General features: G+C 45.4%; 1 protein-coding gene across 5 annotated transcripts in view; it reads right to left on the minus strand.

The window, feature by feature from the left end:
* Positions 1-26803, minus strand: part of LRRC63 (leucine rich repeat containing 63) — a 64196-nt gene that overhangs the window by 25760 nt on the left and 11633 nt on the right. For 2 of the 5 annotated variants that reach the window (XM_044287013.1, XM_044287014.1), the window contains exons 2-5: positions 15062-15135; positions 5364-5489; positions 4215-4328; positions 2325-2822 (exon numbers count right to left, since the gene is read on the minus strand). In XM_044287013.1, coding sequence (XP_044142948.1) covers positions 2325-2822; positions 4215-4328; positions 5364-5487 — 736 coding nt within the window. In that variant the 5' untranslated portion in view covers positions 5488-5489; positions 15062-15135. Of the gene's footprint in view, positions 1-2324; positions 2823-4214; positions 4329-5363; positions 5490-15061; positions 15136-16601; positions 16806-26803 lie in introns of those variants that run through there. The other 3 variants (XM_044287016.1, XM_044287015.1, XM_044287012.1) reach the window with 3 other exon arrangements.

The following is a 26803-nucleotide window of genomic DNA, read 5'->3' on the forward strand; positions in this document are numbered from 1 at the left end:
TACTAGCTTTGTCCGTAAGGCCTCTTTCACATAAACATAAGGGCTGCGTGCTTGTTCTGCGGTCAGCAATGCACGGGCACCGAACGTGGGGCAGCTGCATGCGGATTGCAGACCCATTCACTTGAATGGGGTCCACGATCTATCCATACAGCAAAAAGATAGAACAAGTTCTATCTTTTGCGGAACAGAAGCACGGAAAAGAACACCACAGAAGCACTCCGTAGTGCGGACCCACTGAAGTCAATGGGTCCGCATCCGTGATGAGGAATGCACACAGCTGGTGACCCGTGAATTGCGGAACAGCCGTAGGCGGCCCGCAGCACGGGCACGGAGCCCTTATGTTCGTGTGAAAGAGGCCTAATGCAGACAATAAAAGGACATACGGAATGTACACCTGGTAACTTTAGGTTTTTTTGCAGACCTATTGAGATGAATGGTTCCGCATACGGTCCGCAAAAAACAAAACTGAATGGACACGGAAAGAAAATACGTTTGTGTGCATGATCTCTTAGTATGACTATATTAGGGAACCTGTCAGCTATGTTTGCAGCATAGGAATGGATAGAAGAGCCATGGAAGACTCACCACTGGCTTCTCCTGCCCACCTCGGCTTGACTGGCAGGACTAAATACAAACAGAGAGAGGCCTGTCAATCAAGCAGTGCTAGGCGGTGAGAAGCCGGTGGCGACTCTTCGACGCATTCCCTGCTCATTTTAAGGGTCCATTCACACGTCCGTTGTTTCTTTCCTGATCTGTTCCGTTTTTTGTGGAACAGATCTGGACCAGATCTGTACCCATTCATTTTCAATGGGTCCTGAAAAAAAATCTGACATTGTGCTGTCCGATTTTTTTCAGGACCCATTGAAAATGAATGGGTCCAGATCTGTTCAGCAAAAAACGGAACAGTTCAGGAAAGAAACAACAGACGTGTGAATGGACCCTAAAACTATGTTTTCTCTGAAACATGGCAGCGTTTCCGAATAAACCATAGCGGTGTGCAAGCAACTGATCTGAGGACGGCTGAACTTTGTAACTGGGCAACCAGGGAGCCTGTTGAAATGTCATGCTGCCAGTGGTTTACGCCATTGTAGTGAAAAATGAAACTACAACGTAAGCTTCAAAAATCTACAATAACTATTAAATATTCATCTAGAACAAAACACACCAGACAATTGGTTATAGTGAGAGATAAATGAATCCATACAAACTGTTCCTCTCTATCTCGCACTAGATGTTGACACGGACATTGCTACATATTCATCTTCCTGTGGCCAGAAAGCAGAGGAAATGCTAAAGTAAAAAAACGCTCTTACACAGCAGCTTCCCATTCTGACTCATGGTATAGGGTGTATGGGCCGAAGTAGGACATATGGACAGAGCTTCTTTATGAGACAAACCCTTAAAATAAATCGAATTGTTAATCGGCAGGATAGGTGATTAATTACTGATTGCTGGAGGCCCAAATGTTTACAATCACTAGAATTTACTTAGCGAGTAACGAAAGGCTCGCAAATTTCATTCTTGTGATCAGCGAGGCCCCAGTGATCCCACATTTATCACCTATTCTGTAGATCAGGCATGCTCAACCTGCGGCCCTCCAGCTGTTGCAAAACTTTAACTCCCAGCATGCCCGAACAGCCTACAGCAGGCATGCTCAACCTGCGGCCCTCCAGCTGTTGTAAAACTACAACTCCCACAATGCTCTGCTGTAGGCTGATAGCTGTAGGCTGTTCGTGCATGCTGGGAGTTGTAGTTTTGCAACAGCTGGAGGGCCGCAGGTTGAGCATGCCTGGCCCACAGCTATCAGCCTACAGCAGGGCATTGTGGGAGTTGTAGTTTTGCAACAGCTGGAGGGCCGCAGGTTGAGCATGCCTGCTGTAGATAGATGTAATGTTTTTGGAGAGTGGGAGGAAACCAGAGTTGCTGGAGAAAAATCTTCAAAAACATGGGAAAAACTTACATATTTCCATGCAGATTTTGGCCTTGGTAATATTTAAACCAAGGATCCTAGTGCTGCAAAGCATTAATACTAACCACTGAGCTACTACGCTTCCCAGGCTCAAGTGCCTGGCAGATAAAATATAGCTGGTAATGTCTCTCGTACTTTTTAATACTACCAGCAAAAATCGACACTATAATTCGTGGAACGTTGGATTTTTCTCCGGCATCACTTGTAAGCATCCTCCAGTGTATGCTGTCTAATAATGGTAGTCACATGGTCAGTTTTCAGAATTTTTCGGCAGTCGGAATACATAAGTTGGCATTCTCAAATCAAACAAATTCCAATAACATTTTTCCACTATACAATGCCCATAATTTATTACCAAGAGCAAGCTGTAGCCGTGGTGGGATTCGTTTGGCTATCTCAGGTAGGTTATGAGATGACAATACCATGCTGTGAACCTTTTCTTGTGTTTTCTGCTGTGACCTTGCAATGTTGTCCTCCATGATCCTGTAGTGCAATTTGGAGACTGTTTGCTTCCTTAACAAATCACTCACATTTCCTGTCTGGAGATATCCTGTACCTGGTTTTGCAATAATGTCATTAAAGGTAAATTCTGGAATCGGAAGTTGAGAGGGAGGACTTTCCTTTTCATTTGACAGAACATTTACTACTCGCTGTTTGTGGTGTCTCTTTGATAGGAAGTCTGCAGGTCCAGTGTGCATTAAGTCTACATCTTGTGTTTGCTCGGAGATAGCATACTTGTGTGGTCCCTGGTTACGGCTCAATATGCCCACGTTGTCCCAGTGTAATGGATAATCATCGCTCTGTAATCTACTTGCAGCCGGTGTAGGGGCTTGCTGGTCAAGGATCCAATCTGCTAAGTAAAAACACAAGTAATTGCTTAGTTATCACATATTGGTTAATAAGTTAATCATTTCTTATTTAATTTTTGGTTTATTGTACATGCAGCATTCCAAAGATTTCGACACGAGTACTACGATGAATAAAGGGTGGTAATAGGTCTTTTCTACACCGCTCAAAGTTGAAACTGCCATACCAAGACGGAAAAGTCGTGGAATCATGGATATCACAAGATCGGTAGGCATGTTAATGAAATGCAAATGATACAAAAATGGAAATAAAATATTCAAAACATCTAAATTTATTCAGTATTGAGTATGGGCTCCATGTGCAGAAATACACGCATCTACACACTTTGGCATGCTATCAATGAGATTCTTAAAGGGGTTCTGCAGTTTGTTTAAACTGATGATCTATCCTCTGGATAGATCATCAACATCTGACCGGCGGGGGTCCGACACCTGGGACTCCCACCGATCAGCTGTTTGAGAAGTCAGCGGTGCTCCAGCAGCGCCGCGGCCTTCTCACTGTTTACCGCTTCACTTGAATGGAGCTTAGCCCCGCCCATGCTAGTTGATACTAGTTGTGATGTCACTGGGCCAGCAGTAAACAGTGAGAAGGATGCGGTGCTGCTGGAGCGCCACTACCTTCTCAAACAGCTGATGGGTGGAGGTCCTGGGTGTCAGACCCCCGCCGATCAGAAGCTGATGATCTATCCAGAGAATAGATCATCAATTTAAACAAACTGCAGAACCCCTTTAAGGAATTTTCTGTCCAGCTGAATGCACATGGGCACGCAAATCATCAAGATCCGCTGTGGAGCTCTCTTTGCAATTGTCAACCAATGTTGTCCCATATGTTCTTTATGAAGTCAATGGAGCACCTATAGCTGGACATCTGGCTTTTAGCCCAGTGTCATACAAAACACCTTCTGATGTTTTGTATAGACACTGTTTGCCGCCCTAGGCTTGGGATGTGATGTGCAATTTCACTTTCAGTACAGAATGGATTACTAGGTGTCCTTCTAATCAGACGATCCATACGTGCAGAGGTTCACCTCTGTGCACTCCTTGCTGTCATTTCACTTTGTTATTGTTCTCCCTGCCACCGGGAAACACAATGTTGAACAGTGCTGACATCTTGGCCTAGGCACGTAGCAATCTCCTGGAGTGATAAACCAATGTCTCTAAGTTCAAGGATTCTGTCCCTCTCAGTTTGTGACAAGTGGTGACAACTGGCACGTCGGCATCAACAAGGGGCATCACACAATCATCGTACACGACATGATTTGATTTTTGAGTTTTCATGTGGCTAAAAAACTTCACTTTCCATCTGGCTTTTGTGCCTCTCCCACATGCCACAGATTGGAGCTAGGTGCTTGAAAACAGATCTTTAAACAGATACATACTTTCAATGAGTGGGTCCTTCTTTTCCACAGCATAGTTGGATATAATGTTTTCATGATTTGATCTTTGTACCAGTGAGATCTCTGGCTGGTTTTCTGTGTAGAAATGAGGAATTCCTGAATAAAACAAATAAAACAATGTATATGGTTTATTTGTTTAGGTTTTAATGTATGCTTATTCCATTACTTTTTTCTCACGACACTCGAAATTTTCTTTATTAATCTCAAACTACATTTTTAAAGGGAATCCGTCTGCCCCAAAACACCCCCCAAACCACAGTAAATAGTGTATTGTGTAAAGGACTCTATTGTGTAAAGGACCATCTGTGAAATGCATACAGAGGACTCCTGAACGCATGCACATAAAGCAAAGCACTTTAAGGGTCTATTCACACGTCCGTTTTTTCTTTCCTGATCTGTTCCGTTTTTTGCTGAACAGATCTGGACCAGATCTGGACCCATTCATTTTCAATGGGTCCTGAAAAAAAACGGACAGCACAATGTCTGATTTTTTTCCAGGACCCATTGAAAATGAATGGGTCCAGATCTGGTCCAGATCTGTTCAGCAAAAAACGGAACAGATCAGGAAAGAAAAAACGGACGTGTGAATAGACCCTAAGAGGAGTCCTCACTATGTGTCTTACGGACTGTTTGCGGGAGCACAGCGTCGGAAGACCCTGTTAAAATAGGAATCCATTCATGATAGCCGGCGATGCAGGGAGGAAACTAAATTGAATGGTATTAGTGGAACTATGTATCCTTGTAATAAAAACTCTATTTCTAAAACAGCGCTTTATTCCATCAAGTTAAAAATCAATACGAAACATCCACAGAAGTGTTGTTTTTACTTCATCAAGACGAATGCTGGATATGGACTTCTATTTAGACGGCATGTCATGTTCACAGGGTCCAGGAGATATAGGGAGTGGATCCGGTGTTTACACTAAGGATCTCCAAAGGATTAAACAAAGGTTTAATGGTCTTTCTAGTCTCTGACTGCCAGAACAATGTAAATGATGTCTGCAGCAGCCATACCTAAATGAGCCTCATCCCAGCTGATGGTATAGGGCCCCATAGTTACTAGTTACATTCCTGTGTGTGGCACTGGGCAAAACACATACTGGGGTGAACTACGGGCACTATTCACATTACCTGTCTCTTGGATTGGGTTTGGCCGTTTTCCACTGACTGCAGGTAGGATTTTAGGAGGAAGAGGTCTACGTAAGAGCTTTGGTGGTTCCAGCATACTTTTCAGGGGCAAACATGGAAGCTCCATTACTAAGAAGAAACAAGAGCACAGTTTTTAGCGGTTTCATTCTGATCACAGGTTCATAGCAAGCAAACACCTACCAAAATCCTACCTGTGTGACCCAGACACAACAACAAATAAGGAGCATCTGTCACCTCTCCTGACATGCATTTTCCCCATAAGAATTCTGGGGCATAATGAGTATAAAAATGTGCCTTCATGTATCTGTAAATCATAAATGTAATTAAGACTGTACGTAAGTATTAAGATTATGTGGAATCATAGTGCACTCATGTCTGCAAAGGCAGCAAAAATGTTTGGTAGGTGGGTGCAACCTTGCTTGAGCAATGACATGTTACTTCATAGAAGTCAGTGGGGAAGCACTAAACAAATCTCAATTAAAAACTGTTCTAAGATGTTTGTAAAAAATCCTCGAAAAACACCACCAAATTACAAATCTGCTGCCAAAAACAACCTGTTTTCCGCTACTGATTTTAGCCGTGTGAGCACACCCTGAAGGCAGGGCTGCACAATGTGTGGTCCACATAGCCACGGTTTGTGGCCTCTCATGCTGGACAGGAAAAGAGCAGATTGCCTGTGCCATCTGTGTTTCTGCCTTATGTGTACAGAGCAGGATGAAAGCTCCTGTAGGTCAGACCCCGGGCTGTCAGTGCCAGCCAGGGACACCGAGGACAGAAGCGGTTTATTACCACTTCTGCCTCTTCCTTTCTTCGGTGCATAGCGCTTAATGAACTCTATACCGAAAATAAAGGAAGCCGTATCGGCTCTCGCGTGTACAAAGCTCCGGCAGGTGGCTGTTAACCCCTGTTAGAAAAAGTGCAAAATACAAAAAAAAAGCGTCAGGGTCCCCCAGAAATCTTTTAATGAAATCTTGGTGGACATATGTGCTGAAACAAACAAGTAAAAAATATAATAAAATGTAAATAAAAGAAAAAAAACATAACTGCCCACACTAACCAAAACCATCACCGTTATTGCCTTGGGCACATTAACCTATACATGTTATGTATCAAAATGGGCAGTACAAAATAAGAAACCCATTTTAATAATTTACTTTCCTGTCACTTTGCATATTTAAAGGATAAAGAGCTACATTTTTTTTTTTTTTTTTTTATTTTTTTTTATTACTTTTAAAAAAGTTTCCCCTATAGCTAAAACTAGGTAATAAAACATTTAAAAACCCTATATGTCACATTAAAAAAAAATAGCAAAAATCATTCTGGTAGTCCAACAAATGAAAATGTTACAACCATTAAACCACCACATGCGCTAAATCACAAAAATGTTTCAAGCCTGGTCATTAAAGGGTTATCTAATGAGTGCTTACTGGTTATTACAGGGCACCAGTCACACAGATATAACCTATAACCGGGGGGCAGGAGGCAGTAATAACCAATGAGCTCCTTCCTCTGCAGTGATCATTTATGAATAGAAGGCAGGATGGAAGGAAATGTCGCCACTTAAGCCCCTATTTACACTGCGCAATTATCAGGCCAATTAGGGTGGATGGGATCTTCCAGCAAGAAATGTCCAACATTGGTAGGAAGAGCATGACCAAGACCTCCAAGTACAACCCTGGTCCGCAGACTTTAACCCAATTAAGCATATGTGGACCACCTGGATCATCGTGTTCGCTCTGTGGATCCCACCCCCCTCCAGCAGCTGTGCCTCCAGATACCTGTGACAACCTACCAGGACCTTAACGACTCACTCCCAGCCGTCTAGCTGCTGTCTGTGATGCACACTTCTGGTAGCCCCCCTCTTCTGCTCCACTGTAGTGTGTTGGTCTGCCCTTGAGCACCTTCGCAGTTGACATTCACCTCTCCCATCAGTGGCATGTGGTGCTCTGCAGTTTCCACATTGCTTATTCACAATGGCGCCATACACTTTCACCACAGCAGCACACGAACAGTTCACAAACCATAGTTTCAGAAATACTGCCACCCTTGGCCCGAAAGCCAATAATCATCCCTTTTTGCAACTCTGATAAATTGCCTCTTTAACCCATGACAGCAATGAGGGATAAGTGTGCAGACCGCCTATCGCACACCTTATATACCCACCAAGCCAGCTCACCACAGGTGGCCGTCATGAGCTATGAGCTGCCGACATCGAAAGTCGGATGTGGTCATAATAATGTGACCCAACTGTGTATGTTATAGAGTCACTGGTGTCAGGGCGTTCTGCTAGGAATGCATGATTTTGATAACATGCTCTGGCTTATATGTATGTAATCACTGGTGGCAGCGGAGCCTCTGCAGTGGGGAGCGAGCGCTGTACGGGAAGGAGAGAATACTTACCTTTCCATCCTGCCGGCACCTGCGCTCCTCCGCTATGTGTGAAGCAACCAGCAACTCCACTTCCAGGTGGACTGTCCCGCCGGCGGCTTCACACATAGCAGAGGATTGCAACTGCTGGCAGGATGGAAAGGTAAGTGTTCCTACACATCGCTCGCTCCCCTCTGCAGAGGCTCTGCTGCCACCAATGATTGCACACATATAGGCCATAGCAAAACCCACTGACACTAAAAACTCCTTATAATATATGGACGATGAATGACTATTAAGTTGGTCACAGTGCAGGCAGCATTAGACAGGCATATTAGCCCTGTCAATTTAAGGGGAGAGAGAGTGCAATGAGCACTAGGGGCCTAAATGTAGCGGTGCTCAAAGCCCTACAGCCGGCTGCTTGGTGCTCCAACTGCCTGATTTGTATAAAGATAAAAATCCTCATATCTCCTACAAAGATAAATAAGATATCATTTTCATCAGCAATATGCCTGGTTAAATAGGGTTGACCATGCTGACAGAGGCTCTTTAGAAGAACATGGAAACAAACCACATCTGTTATCGATCTCTGTAGTGGAGGGCCATATTAGGAGAGAACTTCTTTTTATTATAAATGAATTATTAGCCTCACGGCAAAAGCAGGCTGGAATATATCAATAGGCAACTTCCTAACCGTCCTTTGCCCAAGTACTCCACAAAGCCGCAGTATGCAAAGCTGGTTATATATTTCCTGTATATTATGTCCTTATAATAATATTATACACTAGCTGAGTATATTTCATCTATTTCATTTAATGTTTGTGTGTGTCGTTAAAATATATCAACAGTATCCACTATAACAGTGACTTCTACAGCACCTCATCCAAAGACCCCCACCCCTGAACACTAACCGCCCCCCACAGTACGCCTTCTTCTTAAAATGGGACCTCCATAGCAGCCCACTCCCTTAACGTTGACCTTTACAGCAGCCTGCCCCCTTAACAGTGAGTTCCACGGCACCCCACCCCTTTAAATCTACAGCACCTGCCCCTTAACACTGACCATAGGTTACAGTCCCCTTAACTTACCTCCACCATTCTCGACCCCCTTAACAGAGACCTCCACAGTGACTGCCCCTTTAACAGTGACTGCCACAGTATCCCGCTTGCTTAACAGTGACCTCCACTATACCCCGCTCCCTTAACAGTGATCTCACAGTACCCCGCTGCCCCTTTAATAGTAGCCTCCACAGTCCCCTCCTCCATTAACAGTGACCTCCACAGCGGCCTGCCCCCTTAACAGTAAAATCCACAGCGCCCTCCCCTTTAACAGTGACCTCCACAACGGCCGCCCCTTTATTAGTGACCTCCACAGTACCCCGTCTCATTAACACCGATTTCCACAATAACCCGCCCCTTTTAACAGTGACCTCCACAAAGCACCGTTCTCTTAAAATGTGACTTCCACAACACCCCACCCCCTTAACAGTGAGCTCTACAGCACCCTGTCCTTTAACACTGACCTCCATAGCGGACCGTCCCCTTAACTGTGACCTCCACGCTTCCCTGCCCCCTTAACAGAGACCTCCACAGTGCCCGTCCCCTCAACAGTGACCTCCACAGCATCCGGCCCGCTTAACAGTGACCTCCACAGCGGCCGCCCCTTAATTAGTGACCTCCATAGTACCCAAATAGGGTGACCACAGGTCCCGGATCGCCCGGGACAGTCCCGCATTTGGAGAGTCTGTTCCGGGTCCTGGTCACCCTCATTCCGGGACAATGCAGTGTCCCGGAATGACCTGAGCCGCCGACCGCTGCTATTGTGACAGCTTAGAGGCCCCCCCCGCGCCGGCCCGCAACTAACTATATAGGCAGGACTGACAGTCACACGGAGATGAGCGCTTCTATCAGAGGCTGGTGCAGGTGGCGTGATGACATCACCGCGCCGCCTGAGCCGTACAGCGCGGGACACAGGCCGGAAGAGGCCTGCATCACATCGCTGCCAAGGAGGTAAGTATAAGTGTTTTTATTTTTGTCAATACTGGTGGCTACTGGCACATGATGGGGGGGCCTATGGCTACTGGGACATGATAGGGGGGCCCTATGGCTACTGGAAAATTATAGGGGGGGGCCTATGGCTACTGGTACATGTTGATGGGGGGGCTCAGGCAGGCTACTGGCACATGATAGGGGGAGCTATGTCTACTAGCACATGATAAGAGGGGCTCTGGCTACTGGAACATTATAGGGGGGCCCTATGGCTACTGGCACATGTTGATGGGGGGGGGGGATCAGGCTACTGGCACATGATGGGGGGCTCTGGCTACTAGCACATGATAGGGGGGCCTATGGCTACTGGCACATGATGGGGGGGCTCAGGCTACTGGAACATGATGGGGGGGGCTCTGGCTACTGGCACATGATGGTGGAGGGGGCTCTGGCTACTGGCACATTATTGGGGGACATCTATGGGGGCACTTATTACTGGCACATTGGGGGCACTTCTTACTGGCACATTATTGGTGGGCACTATAGGGGCATCAACTGAGGCCACAAAGAACAGCTTTTTTATATGGGGGGTCTGTATAGGGGCATTTTATACTGGGACACATTATGGTGGGTACTATGGGGAAGGTGGGAGAGGAGTACTATGGGGTCATCTACGGGGGCACTGAGAAGGGGTATTTTATACTTACAAATTATGGGGGACACTGAGGGCTTCTATTGGGGCACTATATATGGGGCATTTTATACTGGTACATTATGGGGGCACTAGGAGGGAGGGGGGAGAGGAGCACTATGGGGGCATTTACTGGGGGCACTATATAGGGGTATTTTATACTGGCATATTATGGGGGCACTATGGGGACATTAGCTCAACTGGGGGCATTACAAGGGTGTATTTTTTGCACTGTCACATTATAAGGAGAATTATTTCTACTGGGGGAGCATTATGGTGGGCTTTATTACTCTGCCATGGTATGACCCCCTAGTAGCAGCACCAGCCTCTCCCTGCTCTGCTATCCCTCTGTGTCCCTGAATGGCAGTTAGGAAATGTGGTGACCCTACCTTAACAGTGATTTCCACAATACCCACCCCCTTAACACTGACCTCCATAGCAAACCATCCCCTTAACTGTGACCTCCACATCAGCCTGCCCCTAGGGTGGCCAGAGGTCCGGTTTTAGACCTTACAGTCCGGCTTTCAGACTCCCTGTCCTCCTGTCCGGTGCAGGGCCTGGATGGACACAGGGATGTCCTTTTGAACAGCTCACTCTCAGACAGCAGCACTGTGATGTCTGAGTGTGAGCTGCAGGGAGAAAGTCACCCTCCCTCCCACCCCTGCAGCTGACAGAAGTTGATTTTTACCTTCATTTTTCAATCCCTGTCAGCTGTGGAGTGGGTGTGGCCTAACTGGGTTGGGGCATGGTTTAGCAGGACTTGGGGGCAGGGTTAAGTCTGTCTTTTGAGGGTGGCCTGAATGGCCACTCTACCTTCCCCCTTAAGGGTCCATTCAGATGTCCGTAGTGCAATACACCAAGCCGGCACCCCCATAGAACTGCCTATTCTTGTCCGCAATTGTGGACAAGAATAGGACATGTACAATTTTTTGCCGGAGCCGCGGACCGGAAGATCGGGGGAGCGCTCTGGAAATGCGGATGCGGAGAGCACACAGTGTGCTCTCCGCATCCATTCCATCCATATAGAGAATAAATGGGTCCGCACCCATTCCGCAATTTGCGGAACGGATGCGGGCCCATTATATGGACATGTGATGGAGCCTAACTGTGACCTCCACAGCACTCCGCTCCCTTAACAGTGTCATCCACAGCCCCCTGCCCCTTTAAAAGGGTTGTCTCAACATGGACAATGGGGGCATATCGGTAGGATATGCCCCCATTGTCTTATAGGTGCGGGTCCCACCGCTGGGACCCGCACCTATATCGAGAACGGAGCCCCATAAGAGAAGGAGGGCGCACAGCGCAGCCGCCCTCCATTCATTTTCAATGGGGCCGGGGAAAATAGCCGAGTGCTGACTCGGCTATTTCCAGCAGCCCCATAGAAATGAATGGGAGCGGGGGCCGAGCATGCGCGGTACGCTCCCATTCACTTCTATAGGGAGCCGGCTTGGTGGTGGCCGGATCGGAGTCCTCCAGCCACACCTTGTAGGGCTCTGTTCTTGATATACAGTTGCAAAAAAAAGTATGTGAACCCTTTGGAATGATATGGATTTCTGCACAAATTGGCCATAAAATGTTATCTGATCTTCATCTAAGTCACAACAATAGACAATCACAGTCTGCTTAAACTAATAACACACAAAGAATTAAATGTTACCATGTTTTTATTGAACACACCATGTAAACATTTACAGTGCAGGTGGAAAAAGTATGTGAACCCCTAGACTAATGACATCTCCAAGAGCTAATTGGAGTGAAGTGTCAGCCAACTGGAGTCCAATCAATGAGATGAGATTGGAGGTGTTGGTTACAGCTGCCCTGCCCTATAAAAAAAACATACACCAGTTCTAGGTTTGCTTTTACAAGAAGCATTGCCTGATGTGAATGATGCCTCGCACAAAAGAGCTCTCAGAAGACCAATGATTAAGAATTGTTGACTTGCATAAAGCTGGAAAGGGTTATAAAAGTATCTCCAAAAGCCTTGCTGTTCATAAGTCCACAGTAAGACAAATTGTCTATAAATGGAGAAAGTTCAGCACTGCTGCTACTCTCCCTAGGAGTGGCCGTCCTGTAAAGATGACTGCAAGAGCACAGCACAGACTGCTCAATGAGGTGAAGAAGAATCCTAGAGTGTCAGCTAAAGACTTACAAAAGTCTCTGGCATATGCTAACATCCCTGTTAGCGAATCTACGATATGTAAAACACTAAACAAGAGGAAGCCACTGCTGTCCAAAAAAACGTTTACAGTTTGCACAAGAGCACCTGTATGTTCTACAGCAGTACTGGAAAAATATTCTGTGGACAGATGAAACCAAAGTGGAGTTGTTTGGAAGAAACACACAACACTATGTGTGGAGAAAAAGAGGCACAGCACACCAACATCAAAACCTTATCCCAACTGTGAAGTATGGTGGTGGGGGCATCATGGTTTGGGGCTGCTTTGCTGCGTCAGGGCCTGGACGGATTGCTATCATCGAAGGAAAAATGAATTCTCAAGTTTATCAAGACATTTTGCAGAAGAACTTAACGTCATCTGTCCACCAGCTGAAGCTCAACAGAAGATGGGTGTTGTAACAGGACAACGACCCAAAGCATAGAAGTAAATCAACAGAATGGCTTAAACATAAGAAAATACACCTTCTGGAGTGGCCCAGTCAGAGTCCTGACCTCAACCCGATTGAGATGCTGTGGCATGACCTCAAGAAAGCGATTCACACCAGACATCCCAAGAATATTGCTGAACTGAAACAGTCCTGTAAAGAGGAATGGTCAAGAATTACTCCTGACCGTTGTACACGTCTGATCTGCAACTACAGGAAACGTTTGGTTGAAGTTATTGCTGCCAAAAGGAGGTTCAACCAGTTATTAAATCCAAGGGTTCACATACTTTTTCCACCTGCACTGTGAATGTTTACATGGTGTGTTCAATAAAAACATGGTAACATTTAATTCTTGTGTGTTATTAGTTTAAGCAGACTGTGATTGTCTATTGTTGTGACATTTTATGACCAATTTGTGCAGAAATCCATATCATTCCAAAGGGTTCACATACTTTTTCTTGCAACTGTAGAAACATAGAAATCCTAGCGATATGTGACCATGTGTATGGCAGTTGGGATATGAAGAGAAATACCTGCAGGCTCAACATTCACAAATATACATTTCTGACATACAAAACAAAAACAAATCAGTGACCAATATAGCCACCTTTCTTTGCAAGGACACTCAAAAGCCTGCCATCCATGGATTCTGTCAGTGTTTTGATCTGTTCACCATCAACATTGCGTGCAGCAGCAACCACAGCCTCCCAGACACTGTTCAGAGAGGTGTACTGTTTTCCCTCCTTGTAAATCTCACATTTGATGATGGACCACAGGTTCTCAATGGGGTTCAGATCAGGTGAACAAGGAGGCCATGTCATTAGATTTTCTTCTTTTATACCCTTTCTTGCCAGCCACGTTGTGGAGTACTTGGACGCGTGTGATGGAGCATTGTCCTGCATGAAAAAACCTGTTTTTATTACCTTGCAGACTTCTTCCTGTACCACTGCTTGAAGAAGGTGTCTTCCAGAAACTGGCAGTAGGACTGGGAGTTGAGCTTGACTCCATCCTCAACCCAAAAAGGCCCCACAAAGTCATCTTTGATGATACCAGCCCAAACCAGTACTCCACCTCCACCTTGCTGGCGTCTGAGTCGGACTGGAGCTCTCTGCCCTTTACCAATCCAGCCACGGGCCCATCCATCTGGCCCATCAAGACTCACTCTCATTTCATCAGTCCATAAAACCTTAGAAAAATCAGTCTTGAGATATTTCTTGGCCCAGTCTTGACGTTTCAGCTTGTGTGTCTTGTTCAGTGGTGGTCGTCTTTCAGCCTTTCTTACCTTGGCCATGTCTCTGAGTATTGCACACCTTGTGCTTTTGGGCACTCCAGTGATGTTGCAGCTCTGAAATATGGCCAAACTGGTGGCAAGTGGCATCTTGGCAGCTGCACGCTTGACTTTTCTCAGTTCATGGGCAGTTATTTTGCGCCTTGGTTTTTCCACACGCTTCTTGCGACCCTGTTGACTATTTTGAATGAAACGCTTGTGTGTTTGATGATCACGCTTCAGAAGCTTTGCAATTTTAAGAGTGCTGCATCCCTCTGCAAGATATCTCACTATTTTTGACTTTTCTGAGCCTGTCAAGTCCTTCTTTTGACCCATTTTGCCAAAGGAAAGGAAGTTGCCTAATAATTATGCACACCTGATATAGGGTGTTGATGTCATTAGACCACACCCCTTCTCATTACAGAGATGCACATCACCTAATATGCTTAATTGGTAGTAGGCTTTCGAGCCTATACAGCTTGGAGTAAGACAACATGCATAAAGAGGATGATGTGGTCAAAATACTCATTTGCCTAATAATTCTGCACGTAGTGTATTGGCTAATGCAGGTCATGTGATGTGCCATATTAGTATTTTTGGGAATATCTCAGGAACGGTATGTCCTAGAGAGCTAAAACCTTCCCGGACACCTGATGTACCTGTGTGCCAAATTTTGTGATTGTAAATGTGACGGTGCAGATTCCTTTAGCGGTCGTACACACACACATACACTCAGCTTTATATATTAGATAATAAACTGTATTACCTTCTTAAATAGTCCCCTCACTTCTCAGGGTCACGGCGCTGTATTTGCTTGTCACAAGTCATGAACAGTATTTCCTGCAATACAGAAATAGTGATTATGTTAGGCCAGAACACAGGATTTACGCTAAATATATGTATAATCGCAATCGCATGTCTCAAGCAGAAGGAACAGACAAGACATATTCATTCATCTAAGGGTACTTTCACACTAGCTCTGCTAGAATCCGGCAGGCAAATGGAAAGCTTTTTTTTCTGGATCCGTTAGATCACTTGGTACCGGATCCGGCATTAATACATCTCTATAGAAATGCAAGTGAGGTATTGTTCCGGGTGAGCGTGATGATGTCAGCGAAGGTCCTTTTGCAGGTCCCTCAAGAAGAACAAAGAAGAGGATCCCGGATGCGCGATCAAGTGGACGATGTGAGTTATGTTTTTATTATTTTTTAACCCTCAAGTGACATTTGACTTTGCATTCTGTATTAAAGAATGCTAATTTTTTCCATTATAGCCATGTTATAATGGAAAATAATAAAGTAAATGGGGTCCCGGGTCGCTTATCCCTCGTCTCCTTACTATCAGTGAAAATCGCATCGCATCCTCACTTGCTTGCGGATGCCATGCGATTTTCAGGCAGCTCCATTCATTTCAATGAGGCCTGCATTGCATGAAAAAACGCTGAATATAGAACATGCTGCGATTTTCACGCAACGCAGAAGTGATGCGTGAAGAAAAAAACGCTAATCTGAACCAGAGACCTTCCATGGATCCCGAGCGTTCCTCACTCCCATCTGTAGAAATACGGCATAGCATAGGAAATGTTCTAGAATCTGCAGACCGGACACACAGATGTGCGCATGGCCCCACAGGACTGAATGGGTCAGCGCTAGCTGCAAAATATTACACAGGTGTGTACCCCAAAACGGGGCAGTGGAAAAATAGTACACAGCTTGCTGACCGAAAAATAAAAAGGGATGCTAGTTGGAATATGATGACGGAAAAATTTCAAAAAGGCTTGCTTCTTAAAGGGGTTGTCCAGCTTTTTGGACTTTTTTAACATTTACCAGCAGTGCACTGCGCGTATTGAAAAAAAAAAAAAAAAAAACACTCCCCCTGTAAACTTCTGGCCACATACGGTCACGTGCGCCACTGCAGCAAATGGCAGGCCTTGGCCTCTGCGGTGATGTGTCCCCAAGCAGGTTAGGTCCTGCGCCGCATCACTGCTGAGGCCAGTCATGGGCTGCAGCGGCGCACAGAAGCCTGCCCATGCGGAAGTTTGCAGGACAGAGACGGGAAGAACAGTGGAAGCTGCATCTGAGCAGTAAGTACGGATTTTTCAATCCCTTCCAAAAACTGCTGAAGACGTTTAAAAAAGTTCCAAATGCTGTGCAAGCCCTTTAAAGGCACAACATGTCCTGGTCGTTAAAGGGTTAAGGTTTGCACCAAGCAGGTTCCATTATCTGACTCCTGAACAATACAGACCGGACAGCGCTATGTACTAAAGAGCGGTGACTGTGCTCCCCGCGTACAGCCCCATAGCTCACCCTCCGGCGCCCGTCACATGGCCGCAGAGCAGAACTTCTGCAGTTCCCACAAGTCTTCCATTCCGAACCGCTCCGCAGTGTCCATAGCGACCGGCCTTGACAACGCGGGCGCCCAGCGCGCATGCGCAGCACAATCCTGAGGCCGGCCGGGAGTGAGGGCAGCCACCCATTGTTCCTTTCTGCCGCATTATAACTCATTGTTCACTGAAACCGGAACGTCCTCACCCACTGTGTACCATAGCCTGCTCTGCAGCATAGCCTGTTAACCCTTTAATAACCACTGTCCAATAAAAAAAAATATAATGCAACTGTATTAGCTTTATCTACGTTTGGCCGGACAAGCTGTAGGTAGGTTTGCGCTATATATAATTTAGCTTTTATTTATTTTTTACTTTTTCCAAATTTTAGAGCAGACGACATAAAAGAAGGCAAATCTGGCATTCATATTTTACACAGTTTTTTTTTTTGCTGGCATTTTCTGCCCCTTTGCCGTTTTTGCTGCATTTTTTTGTGATAAAATCACCCGCTTCAGATGTTAGCTGAGGTGCTATGAATATATTTTCTCTCCTGGTGTTTTCGTTCATTACCATAGTTGGTGTTTTTTGTCTTTCTGGATTGCTCAAGTTGTAGATCTTGACATTTTTTATGCGTTTTAACATCACTTTGTCTCAGGGGTGGCTAGGTTATTCCATCCTCAGGACAGCGATACAGATGGAAGTGCTGCGGCAGGGCAGGGGAGAGAGAGGAGTCTCCCTTCCCCATTCCTCCGATAGGCTGTCAGAGGCCGATGCAGGCGGCGCGAGGAAGTCATCATGCCGCCTGAGCCGTACAGCGCGGTACGCAGGCCGGAAGAGGCCTGCATCGCATCGCTGCCAGCCTGATGGAGGTAAGAATAAGGCCCCTTTCACACGGGCGAGATTTCCGCGCGGGTGCAATGCGTGAAGTGATTGCATTGCACCCGCACTAAATCCGGACCCATTAATTTCTATGGGGCTGTGCACACGAGCAGTGATTTTCACGCATCACCTGTGCGTTGCGTGAAAATCGCAGCATGCTCTATATTGTGCATTTTCCACGCAAAGCAGGCCCCATAGAAGTAAATAGGGCTGCGTGAAAATCACATAGCATCCAAAAGCAAGTGCGGATGCGGTGCGATTTTCACGCACGGTTGCTAGGAAACGATCGGGATGGGGACCCGATAATTATTAGTTTCCCTTATAACATGGTTATAAGGGAAAATAATAGCATTCTGAATACAGAATGTATAGTACAATAGGGCTGGAGGGGTTCAAAAAAATAAAAAATAATTTAACTCACCTTAATCCACTTGCTCGTGCAGCCGGCATCTCTTCTGTGCTGTGTGCAGGAAAAGGACCTGTGGTGACGTCACTCCAGTCATCAGAAGATCCATCACCATGGTAAAAGATCATGTGATGGACCATGCAATGATCGGAGTGACGTCACCACAGGTCCTTTTCCTGCACACAGCACAGAAGACAGAAGAGATGCCGGCTGCACGAGCAAGTGGATTAAGGTGAGTTAAATTATTTTTAATTTTTTTGAACCCCTCCAGCGCTATTTGACTATGCATTCTGTATTCAGAATGCTATTATTTTCCCTTATAACCATGTTATAAGGGAAAATACAATCTACAGAACCCCAATCCCAAACCTGAACTTCTGTGAAGAAGTTCGGGTTTGGGTACCAAACATGCCAATTTTTCTCATGCGCGTGCAAAACGCATTACAATGTTTTGCACTCGCACGGAAAAATCGCGCATGTTCCCCCAACGCACCTGCACCTTTTCCCGCAACGCCCGTCTGAAAGAGGCCTAAGTGTTTATTTATTTTTTATATGGTACTCTTATTGCCACATGATTGGGGGGCATCTATGGGGGCACCTGTTACTGGCACATGATTGGGGGGCATCTATGGGGGCACCTGTTACTGGCACATGAATGGGGGGCATCTATGGAGGCACCTGTTACTGGCACATGATTGGGGGCATCTATGGAGGCACTTGTTGCTGGCACATGATAGGGGGGCATGTATGGGGGTACTTGTTACTGGCACATGATTGGGGGCATCTATGGGGGTACTTGTTACTGGCACATAATTGTGGGGCATCTATAGGGTCACTTGTTACTGGCACATGATTAGGGGGCATCTATGTGGGTACTTGTTACTAGCCCATGATTGGGGGGCATCTATTGGGGTCACTTGTTACTGGCACATGATTGAGGGCACTTGTTACTGATACATGATTGGGGGGCATCTATGGGGGCACATCTTTCTGGCACATTATTGGGAGGCACTTTTGGGGAACTTCTTCCTGGCACATTATTGGTGGCACTTTTTACTGGCACATTATTGGGTGGCACTATGGGGGCATCTACTAAGGCCACAAAGAAGGGGTATTTTATAGGGGGGGAGAGGAACACTATGGGGGCTTCTACTGAGGCCGCAAAGAAGGGCTATTTTATATGGGGGCTCTGTATAGGGGTATTATATACTGGAGCACATTATGGTGGGTACTATGGGGAAGGGGAGAAATGAGTACTATGGGCTCATCCATGGGGGGCACTAGGAAGGGGTATTTTAGACTTGCAAATTATGGGGGGCACTGAGGGCATCTACTGGGGCACTATATATGGGGCATTTTATACTAGTACATTATGGGGGGCACTAGGAAGAAGGGGAGTGAGTAGCACTATGGGGGCATTTAAAGTGGGTATTTTTTGCACTGGAACATTATAAGGAGAATTATTACTACTGGGGGCATTATGATGGGCTTTATTACTACTAGGGGTCTATGGGGAACATGATTACTAGTATGAGCACTATGGGAGCGTTATTACTTCTGGGGCAAACAACATCTCCTAGCAACCATCAGTGAAAAACGCATTGCACCCACAATTGCTTGCGGATGCAATGCGTTTTCACTGAAGCCCCTATTCACTTCTATGGGGCCAGGGCTGCGTGAAAAATACAGAATATAGAAAATGCTGCGTTTTTTACGCAGCGCAGAACTGATGCGTGAAAAACAACGCTCATGTACACAGACCCATTGAAATTAATGGGTCAGGATTCAGTGCGGATGCTATGCGGTCACGTCATGCATGGCACACGCGGGAAATTCGCTCGTTGGAAAGGGGCCTTATTCCGCCTCTCGCTGTATGCAAATGAGGAGCTTGAAATCAAGCTTATTGCTCCCCTTCCTGTCTGTTCGAATTTGAGGGCCTTGTTTTTTTTCTACTACATGCGTGGCGATGGTTTTGCAGGCGATTCTGCGATTGCTTCCTGTGTGTGCTTTTTCCACACGGATGCAATAATTTTTTATGCCTTTTTAGTTTTTTGTGATTTTTTCTGAACTCAAAGATAGGCCTCATGCACACAACTGTTGTGTGTTTTGAGGTCCACAAATTCCGGATCCACAAAACACGGATGGCGCCTGTATGCGTTCTACAATTTGCGGAACGGCACGGACAGCCATTAATATTACTGCCTATTCTTGTCCGCAAAACGCGGACAAGAATAGGACAGGTTATATATTTTTTGTGGACCACGAAACGGAGCAACGGATGCGGACAGCGCGCGGAGTGCTGTCCGCATCTTTTGCAGACTTATTGAAGTGAATGGGTCCACATCCGAGCCGCCAAAACTGTGGCTCGGATGCGGACCAAAACAACGGTCGTGTGCATGAGGCCATAATGTGTGAAAAAGGATGGGTCAGGATTCAGTCCGGATGTTATGGGTTCACTATACGCATCACATCTGCCCGTGTGAAAGAGGCCTAATGTGCAGATTATGTTAGAGATTTTGGTGCAAGTTTGCTGAAGATTTCACCAATGCATAACTCTTGCAGGCCGCTGATATGTCGCGGATATTTCTACTGCTTCTTACAACCCGTGAAGACGCATCATCAGGCCTCAAGCACACAACTGTATTTTTAGTCCGCATCAGATCCATTGTGTGCTGTCCACATCCGTATGTCCGTTTCATGACCCCACAAAAAAGATAGAACATGTCCTATTGTCCGTTTTGGGGACCGCAAAAAGCATATGGTCATGTTCATGAGGCCTTAAAGGGGTTGTCTCACTTCAGTAAGTGGCATTTATCATGTAGAGAAAGTTAATACAAGGCACCGTTGGAGCGCACATAGGCTGGTGCTTTTTACTATATTGTGCAAGCACGACCACCACTGATGGATTGCAGGGTGGTTATAACCATGGAAACTAGCAGTGTATAATGTGATTGAAAAATGAATCCAGCCAGCAAAGGAAGCAATATGGACAACAACAATACATTAGTAAGTGGCTGGTATTCACTTTCTCTAGTGATGAGCGGCAGGGGCAATATTCGAGTTTGCAATATTTTGTGAATATTTGGCCGAATATTTGCCATAAATTCAAGAATTCGCCATTATTTTCTTGATTTATTGAGATGTAATATGCGTGTATTGCGCGCGCAACACAGGTGTGGGTCACTTTTGCTACATTTTCCAAGCTGCTAGAAGTTTCCTGAGACTGGAGAAAATGGCAGAACATTACAATAGCTTTATATGCAGAGAGAGTGCTCCAATATATTCGCGATTGTGCAAATAGGCAATTAATGATGCACATATTTTGGCGCAATACGTGAAACTTCACATTATAGCAGGTCTGAGTAGATATTACTGATTGGTGCACTATGTATTATTGTGACATCACAGCACTATGTCTGTAGCATGTATGTATGGACAGAAGAACCTATCACACTACCTAACACCCTGCACTGAAATCAGCTACACTATATCACTAACCTACACTGACTATCTCCCACTATCCACTAACTATCTGTATTATATATAAACTAACTAACTTACTATCTAATGTAATGAGTGGAAAGCAGAGAGCGCAGCAATAACACTGCTGTCTCTCTCAGATCTGCAAAATACTGCATACAAGGGCTGCTGGGGAGGTTCTTATATAGTAAGGGGTAGGCAACTTTCCTATTGGTTGCTAGGGATGTTGCTAAGCTCAGACAAAGACATTGCAGCCTTCTCATTGGCCACAAGCAAGAAGGGAGGTTACTGATGAAAAAAAAAAAATCTAGAATATTCACTATATTCTAAATCTTCGCAAAACCAAAGATAAAATCGTTTTTAGAGGAAAAATTGTTAGGAAACATACTTTCCTGTATATTTACTTGTATATAAAGTGCAAGTGCTGCCAAAAATTACAAGGAAGAGACACTCTGATACAACCTGTATATCACATAAAGGAGGGCCTCATTCACATTGTGGTACAATTGTTCAGGTAGTGGGACTCCTACACTCATAAAGCCTATCCACTAAGTGAAAGGGCTGCCAAAACTTACAAGGAACCATCACTCCAATACACCCTTTATTACACATAAAGGAGGGCATCATACACAGCCTTGAAAAATTCTGATTGATGGCCTCAGTGTCCACAAGCCTAAATGGCAACATTTCCAGGGCCAGCAATTTGGAAAGGTGCACATTTAGTGCTATGGCCTGTGGGTGGCTGGGTATTTGCACTTTAGTTCAAAGGCCTGGGGTATAGACATTTGTACGCTGCGCTGGGACACAGAAGTGGATGTGCTAGCTGATGATTCTTGCGAAGGTCCAGGTGCATGGCGGGAGGCATCCGAGACTGCGTCTTGGACAGCGGATTGGCCAGCACGTAACACATGGGAAGAGGAGGCAGTGGTGTGACCCGCAGACACTGATTGTGGACCCAAGCGTTTGGCCTGCCTATTAGGGTGCTTTGATGCCATGTGGCGATCATGCTGGTGGTGGTGAGGTTGCTAGTGTTTACGCCCCTGTTCATTTTGGTACAGCACAGGGTGCAAATGACAATTCTTTTAGCACCGCATTCTTTCCTCAAAAAAGCGCCAGACTGCGGAACACCTACTCCTTGGCAAGGGAGATTGCCGCAAGGGGGTGCTCCGGGGAACAGTTGTGGACCTGTTTGGTGTGGCCCGCCTTCTCCTTTTTGCCACCCCACTGCCTCTTCCAGCCTGTTGCGGTGCTGCGGTTCACTCCCCCTCTGTACAGCTGTCTTCGCTCGGCTTGCCACCTTCCCAGGTTTGGTCAGTGATTTCATCGTCCACCACCTCCTCTTCCACTTCCTCACTCTGGTCATCCTCCTTACTTGTTGACCTAACAATAACCTCACTTATTGACATCCTCATCATCAACCTCTTGAGACACTAATTGCCGTTGACTTATTAGCAACTGTGTCTTATCATCATCATCCACCTTGTGAAACACTAATTGCCAATACCCACAGTTATCTTCTTCTGACTGTGGATGCTCAAGAGTTTGGGAATCAGTGCACAAGATCTCCTCATGTCCCTCTTCAAGCAGGCTTGGCGAGAGGCCCAAATCAAGGAATGGCGCTGAAAAGAGCTCCTCGGAATATCCGAGTGTGGGATCACTTGTTTGTCAACACTCTCCATGGTGGGTGGAAGGAGTATCAGGGTGAGGATTCTGTTGACCAGACTCTTTGGCTACTGAGACTGGACTTTGTGGAAGACAGGGTGGTGCTTAACCGACTGGAAGCATTATCTGCTGCAATCCAACCGACCACCTGGTTGCACTGGTGTGACTTCGAGAGTGGTGTCCTGCGCCGCCCTGCAAACTGGGACATGAAGCTAGCTATTATGGATGAGTGTATTTCTTGCGCTCTGGCAGCAGGCACAGTATCACCACGCCCTTACTGTTCGCCTTGAGCATATTAAATGGTATATATGCTCACAAGTATGTCACACGTACAGTATGCGCAAATAAATTAGATGTCACAGATATTTAGGATGCGCAAACGTTATACAGGAGATGTAGCGCAGGTACTGTCGCTGTCACCAGTGGCCAAACAATTGCGCTGAATGTCAGATATTTAGGATTCGCAAATGTAACACAACAGATGTAGCACAGGTTGTGTCACTGTCAGCAGCGGCCAAACAATTTCACGCAATTTAGTGCAGGTTGCGCTAAAAATATATATTGCAGCCAGATAAAACAATAGTCCTTAAAAGGACTTTTGGGTCTCTAACACCTTTCAACACTAAACAATTGCTGTCCCTACACTCTCTGTCCCTTCTGCTGCAGCTCTCCCTGACTACGACTGAGCCGAACCACGTGTCATCGGGTGCTACATATATGACGTGTTCCGGCCAGCCAATCACTGTAATGCCAGTAACCAACATGGCTACGACATTACAGTGAGGGCCAGTACTTCCTCGCATGTTTATTGGCTGCATAGCAGCCAACAAACGTGCGGGGAGGAGACTCGAGCATCGCGCTCGAGCACACGCAGTGTTCGGCTGAACACCGCAATGTGCTGAGCATCGCGATGCTTGAGTGAAAATGGTGTTGGGCCGAGCATGCTCGCCCAACACTAGCCCTCACACAAGACTACAGCCAGAAAAATATAAAAATAGGGCGCTAAGAAAATGGCAACACAAAAACATGATTTTTTTTCTAATAATGTTTTTATTGTGTAAAATGTAAAAAAAAAAAATATTAACTAGACATATTTGGTATTTTTGCATCCGTAATGACTGGATCTATCAAAATATCACATGATCTACCCCATCAAGTGAATGGTGTAAAAAAAAAAAAAGAACAATTACAACAAACAAATTTTTTGGTGACTTCACCTCCCAAAAAATGATATAAAAAGCAACCAGAAAGCCAAATGTACCCCAAAATTGTGCCAATAAAAACTACAGCTTGTCTTGCACAAAATAAGACATCATGCAGCTCATTCAACAAAAAATAAAAAAAGTTATCACTCTGAAAACCATGACAGAAAGTTCCATGTTAGAAAATCCAGATGCTGCTCCTTCCCTTCTGAGCCCTGGCGTATCCCCAAATAACAGTTTACAACCACAATTGAGGTGTTACTGTATTCAGGTGTCACGCTTGTTTGTGGGAGGAAAACAGCACAGCGAACATAGGAGGGAAAGGGGATACCTGAAAACAAGGGAAGAAAGATGGACACCTCCTAGAGAAAACCCTAACTCCAGTCCTGACAGACTACTAGTATGAACCAGCCCCAAAGGTAGGCAAGTTCATACACCAGAATACCTAGAATCCTGGAACTATAGGACCCTGGAACTAATTTCAGGACTGAGTCTACCTGTTCCTCCAAAGGGATGGACGAACAGGAGTCTCCCTCAGGCCTAATGACAAACAAGAGGGAAAAGGCAATACACACACATATACAGGTCCTTCTCAAAAAATTAGCATATTGTGATAAAGTTCATTATTTTCTGTAATGTACTGATAAACATTAGGCTTTCATATATTTTAGATTCATTACACACCAACTGAAGTAGTTCAAGCCTTTTATTGTTTTAATATTGATGATTTTGGCATACAGCTCATAAAAACCCAAATTTCCTATCTCAAAAAATTAGCATATTTCATCCGACCAATAAAAGAAAAGTGTTTTTAATACAAAAAAAGTCAACCTTCAAATAATTATGTTCAGTTATGCACTCAATACTTGGTCGGGAATCCTTTTGCAGAAATCACTGCTTCAATGCGGCGTGGCATGGAGGCAATCAGCCTGTGGCACTGCTGAGGTGTTATGGAGGCCCAGGATGCTTCGATAGCGGCCTTAAGCTCATCCAGAGTGTTGGGTCTTGCGTCTCTCAACTTTCTCTTCTCATTATCCCACAGATTCTCTATGGGGTTCAGGTCAGGAGAGTTGGCAGGCCAATTGAGCACAGTAATACCATGGTCAGTAAACCATTTACCAGTGGTTTTGGCACTGTGAGCAGGTGCCAAGTCGTGCTGAAAACCATAAAGCTTTTCAGCAGATGGAAGCATGAAGTGCTCCAAAATCTCCTGATAGCTAGCTGCATTGACCCTGCCCTTGATAAAACACAGTGGACCAACACCAGCAGCTGACATGGCACCCCAGACCATCACTGACTGTGGGTACTTGACACTGGACTTCAGGCATTTTGGCATTTCCCTCTTCCCAGTCTTCCTCCAGACTCTGGCACCTTGTTTTCCGAATGACATGCAAAATTTGCTTTCATCCGAAAAAAGCACTTTGGACCACTGAGCAACAGTCCAGTGCTGCTTCTCTGTAGCCCAGGTCAGGCGCTTCTGCCGCTGTTTCTGGTTCAAAAGTGGCTTGACCTGGGGAATGCGGCACCTGTAGCCCATTTCCTGCACACGCCTGTACATGGTGGCTCTGGATGTTTCTACTCCAGACTCAGTCCACTGCTTCCGCAGGTCCCCCAAGGTCTGGAATCAGTCCTTCTCCACAATCTTCCTCAGGGTCCGGTCACCTCTTCTCGTTGTGCAGCGTTTTCTGCCACACTTTTTCCTTCCCACAGACTTCCCACTGAGGTGCCTTGATACAGCACTCTGGGAACAGCCTATTCGTTCAGAAATTTCTTTCTGTGTCTTACCCTCTTGCTTGAGGGTGTCAATGATGGCCTTCTGGACAGCAGTCAGATCGGCAGTCTTACCCATGATTGCGGTTTTGAGTAATGAACCAGGCTGGGAGTTTTTAAAAGCCTCAGGAATCTTTTGCAGGTGTTTAGAGTTAATTAGTTGATTCAGATGATTAGGTTAATAGCTCGTTTAGAGAACCTTTTCATGATATGCTAATTTTTTGAGATAGGAATTTTGGGTTTTCATGAGCTGTATGCCAAAATCATCAATATTAAAACAATAAAAGGCTTGAACTACTTCAGTTGGTGTGTAATGAATCTAAAATATATGAAAGTCTAATGTTTATCAGTACATTACAGAAAATAACGAACTTTATCACAATATGCTAATTTTTTGAGAAGGACCTGTATATAAACAAAATACAAAAAGGGAAAGAAAACACTTATCTTCAATGAAGCTTTGATAGCACCAGGAACTCAGCCGAGAACCAAACACAAGCTAACCACAAGTCGAACAGAAGCTATAAACCGCATAGCATAGTGGGAGAAACAACAATAAATAGAGAAGGTAAAATGACCACAATAGCCACAACTGGGGAAAGAAAGTGTGGCAAGCACCAGAAACAACACAGACATCATTTGATCCAAAAAGGAAAACATGTCAGATCAAACCACATGTTGCCAGCCTCACAGACCTCCTGCCACCTGTCACGGGAACGTCCGTATGTCTCGGTACGTCCGTGACATCAGGATAAAGTGGGTAGCAAATTGTGGGGGATATTTTGT

This window comes from Bufo gargarizans, chromosome 3, assembly GCF_014858855.1.
Source record: "Bufo gargarizans isolate SCDJY-AF-19 chromosome 3, ASM1485885v1, whole genome shotgun sequence".
Classification (NCBI taxonomy): Eukaryota; Metazoa; Chordata; class Amphibia; order Anura; family Bufonidae; genus Bufo; species Bufo gargarizans.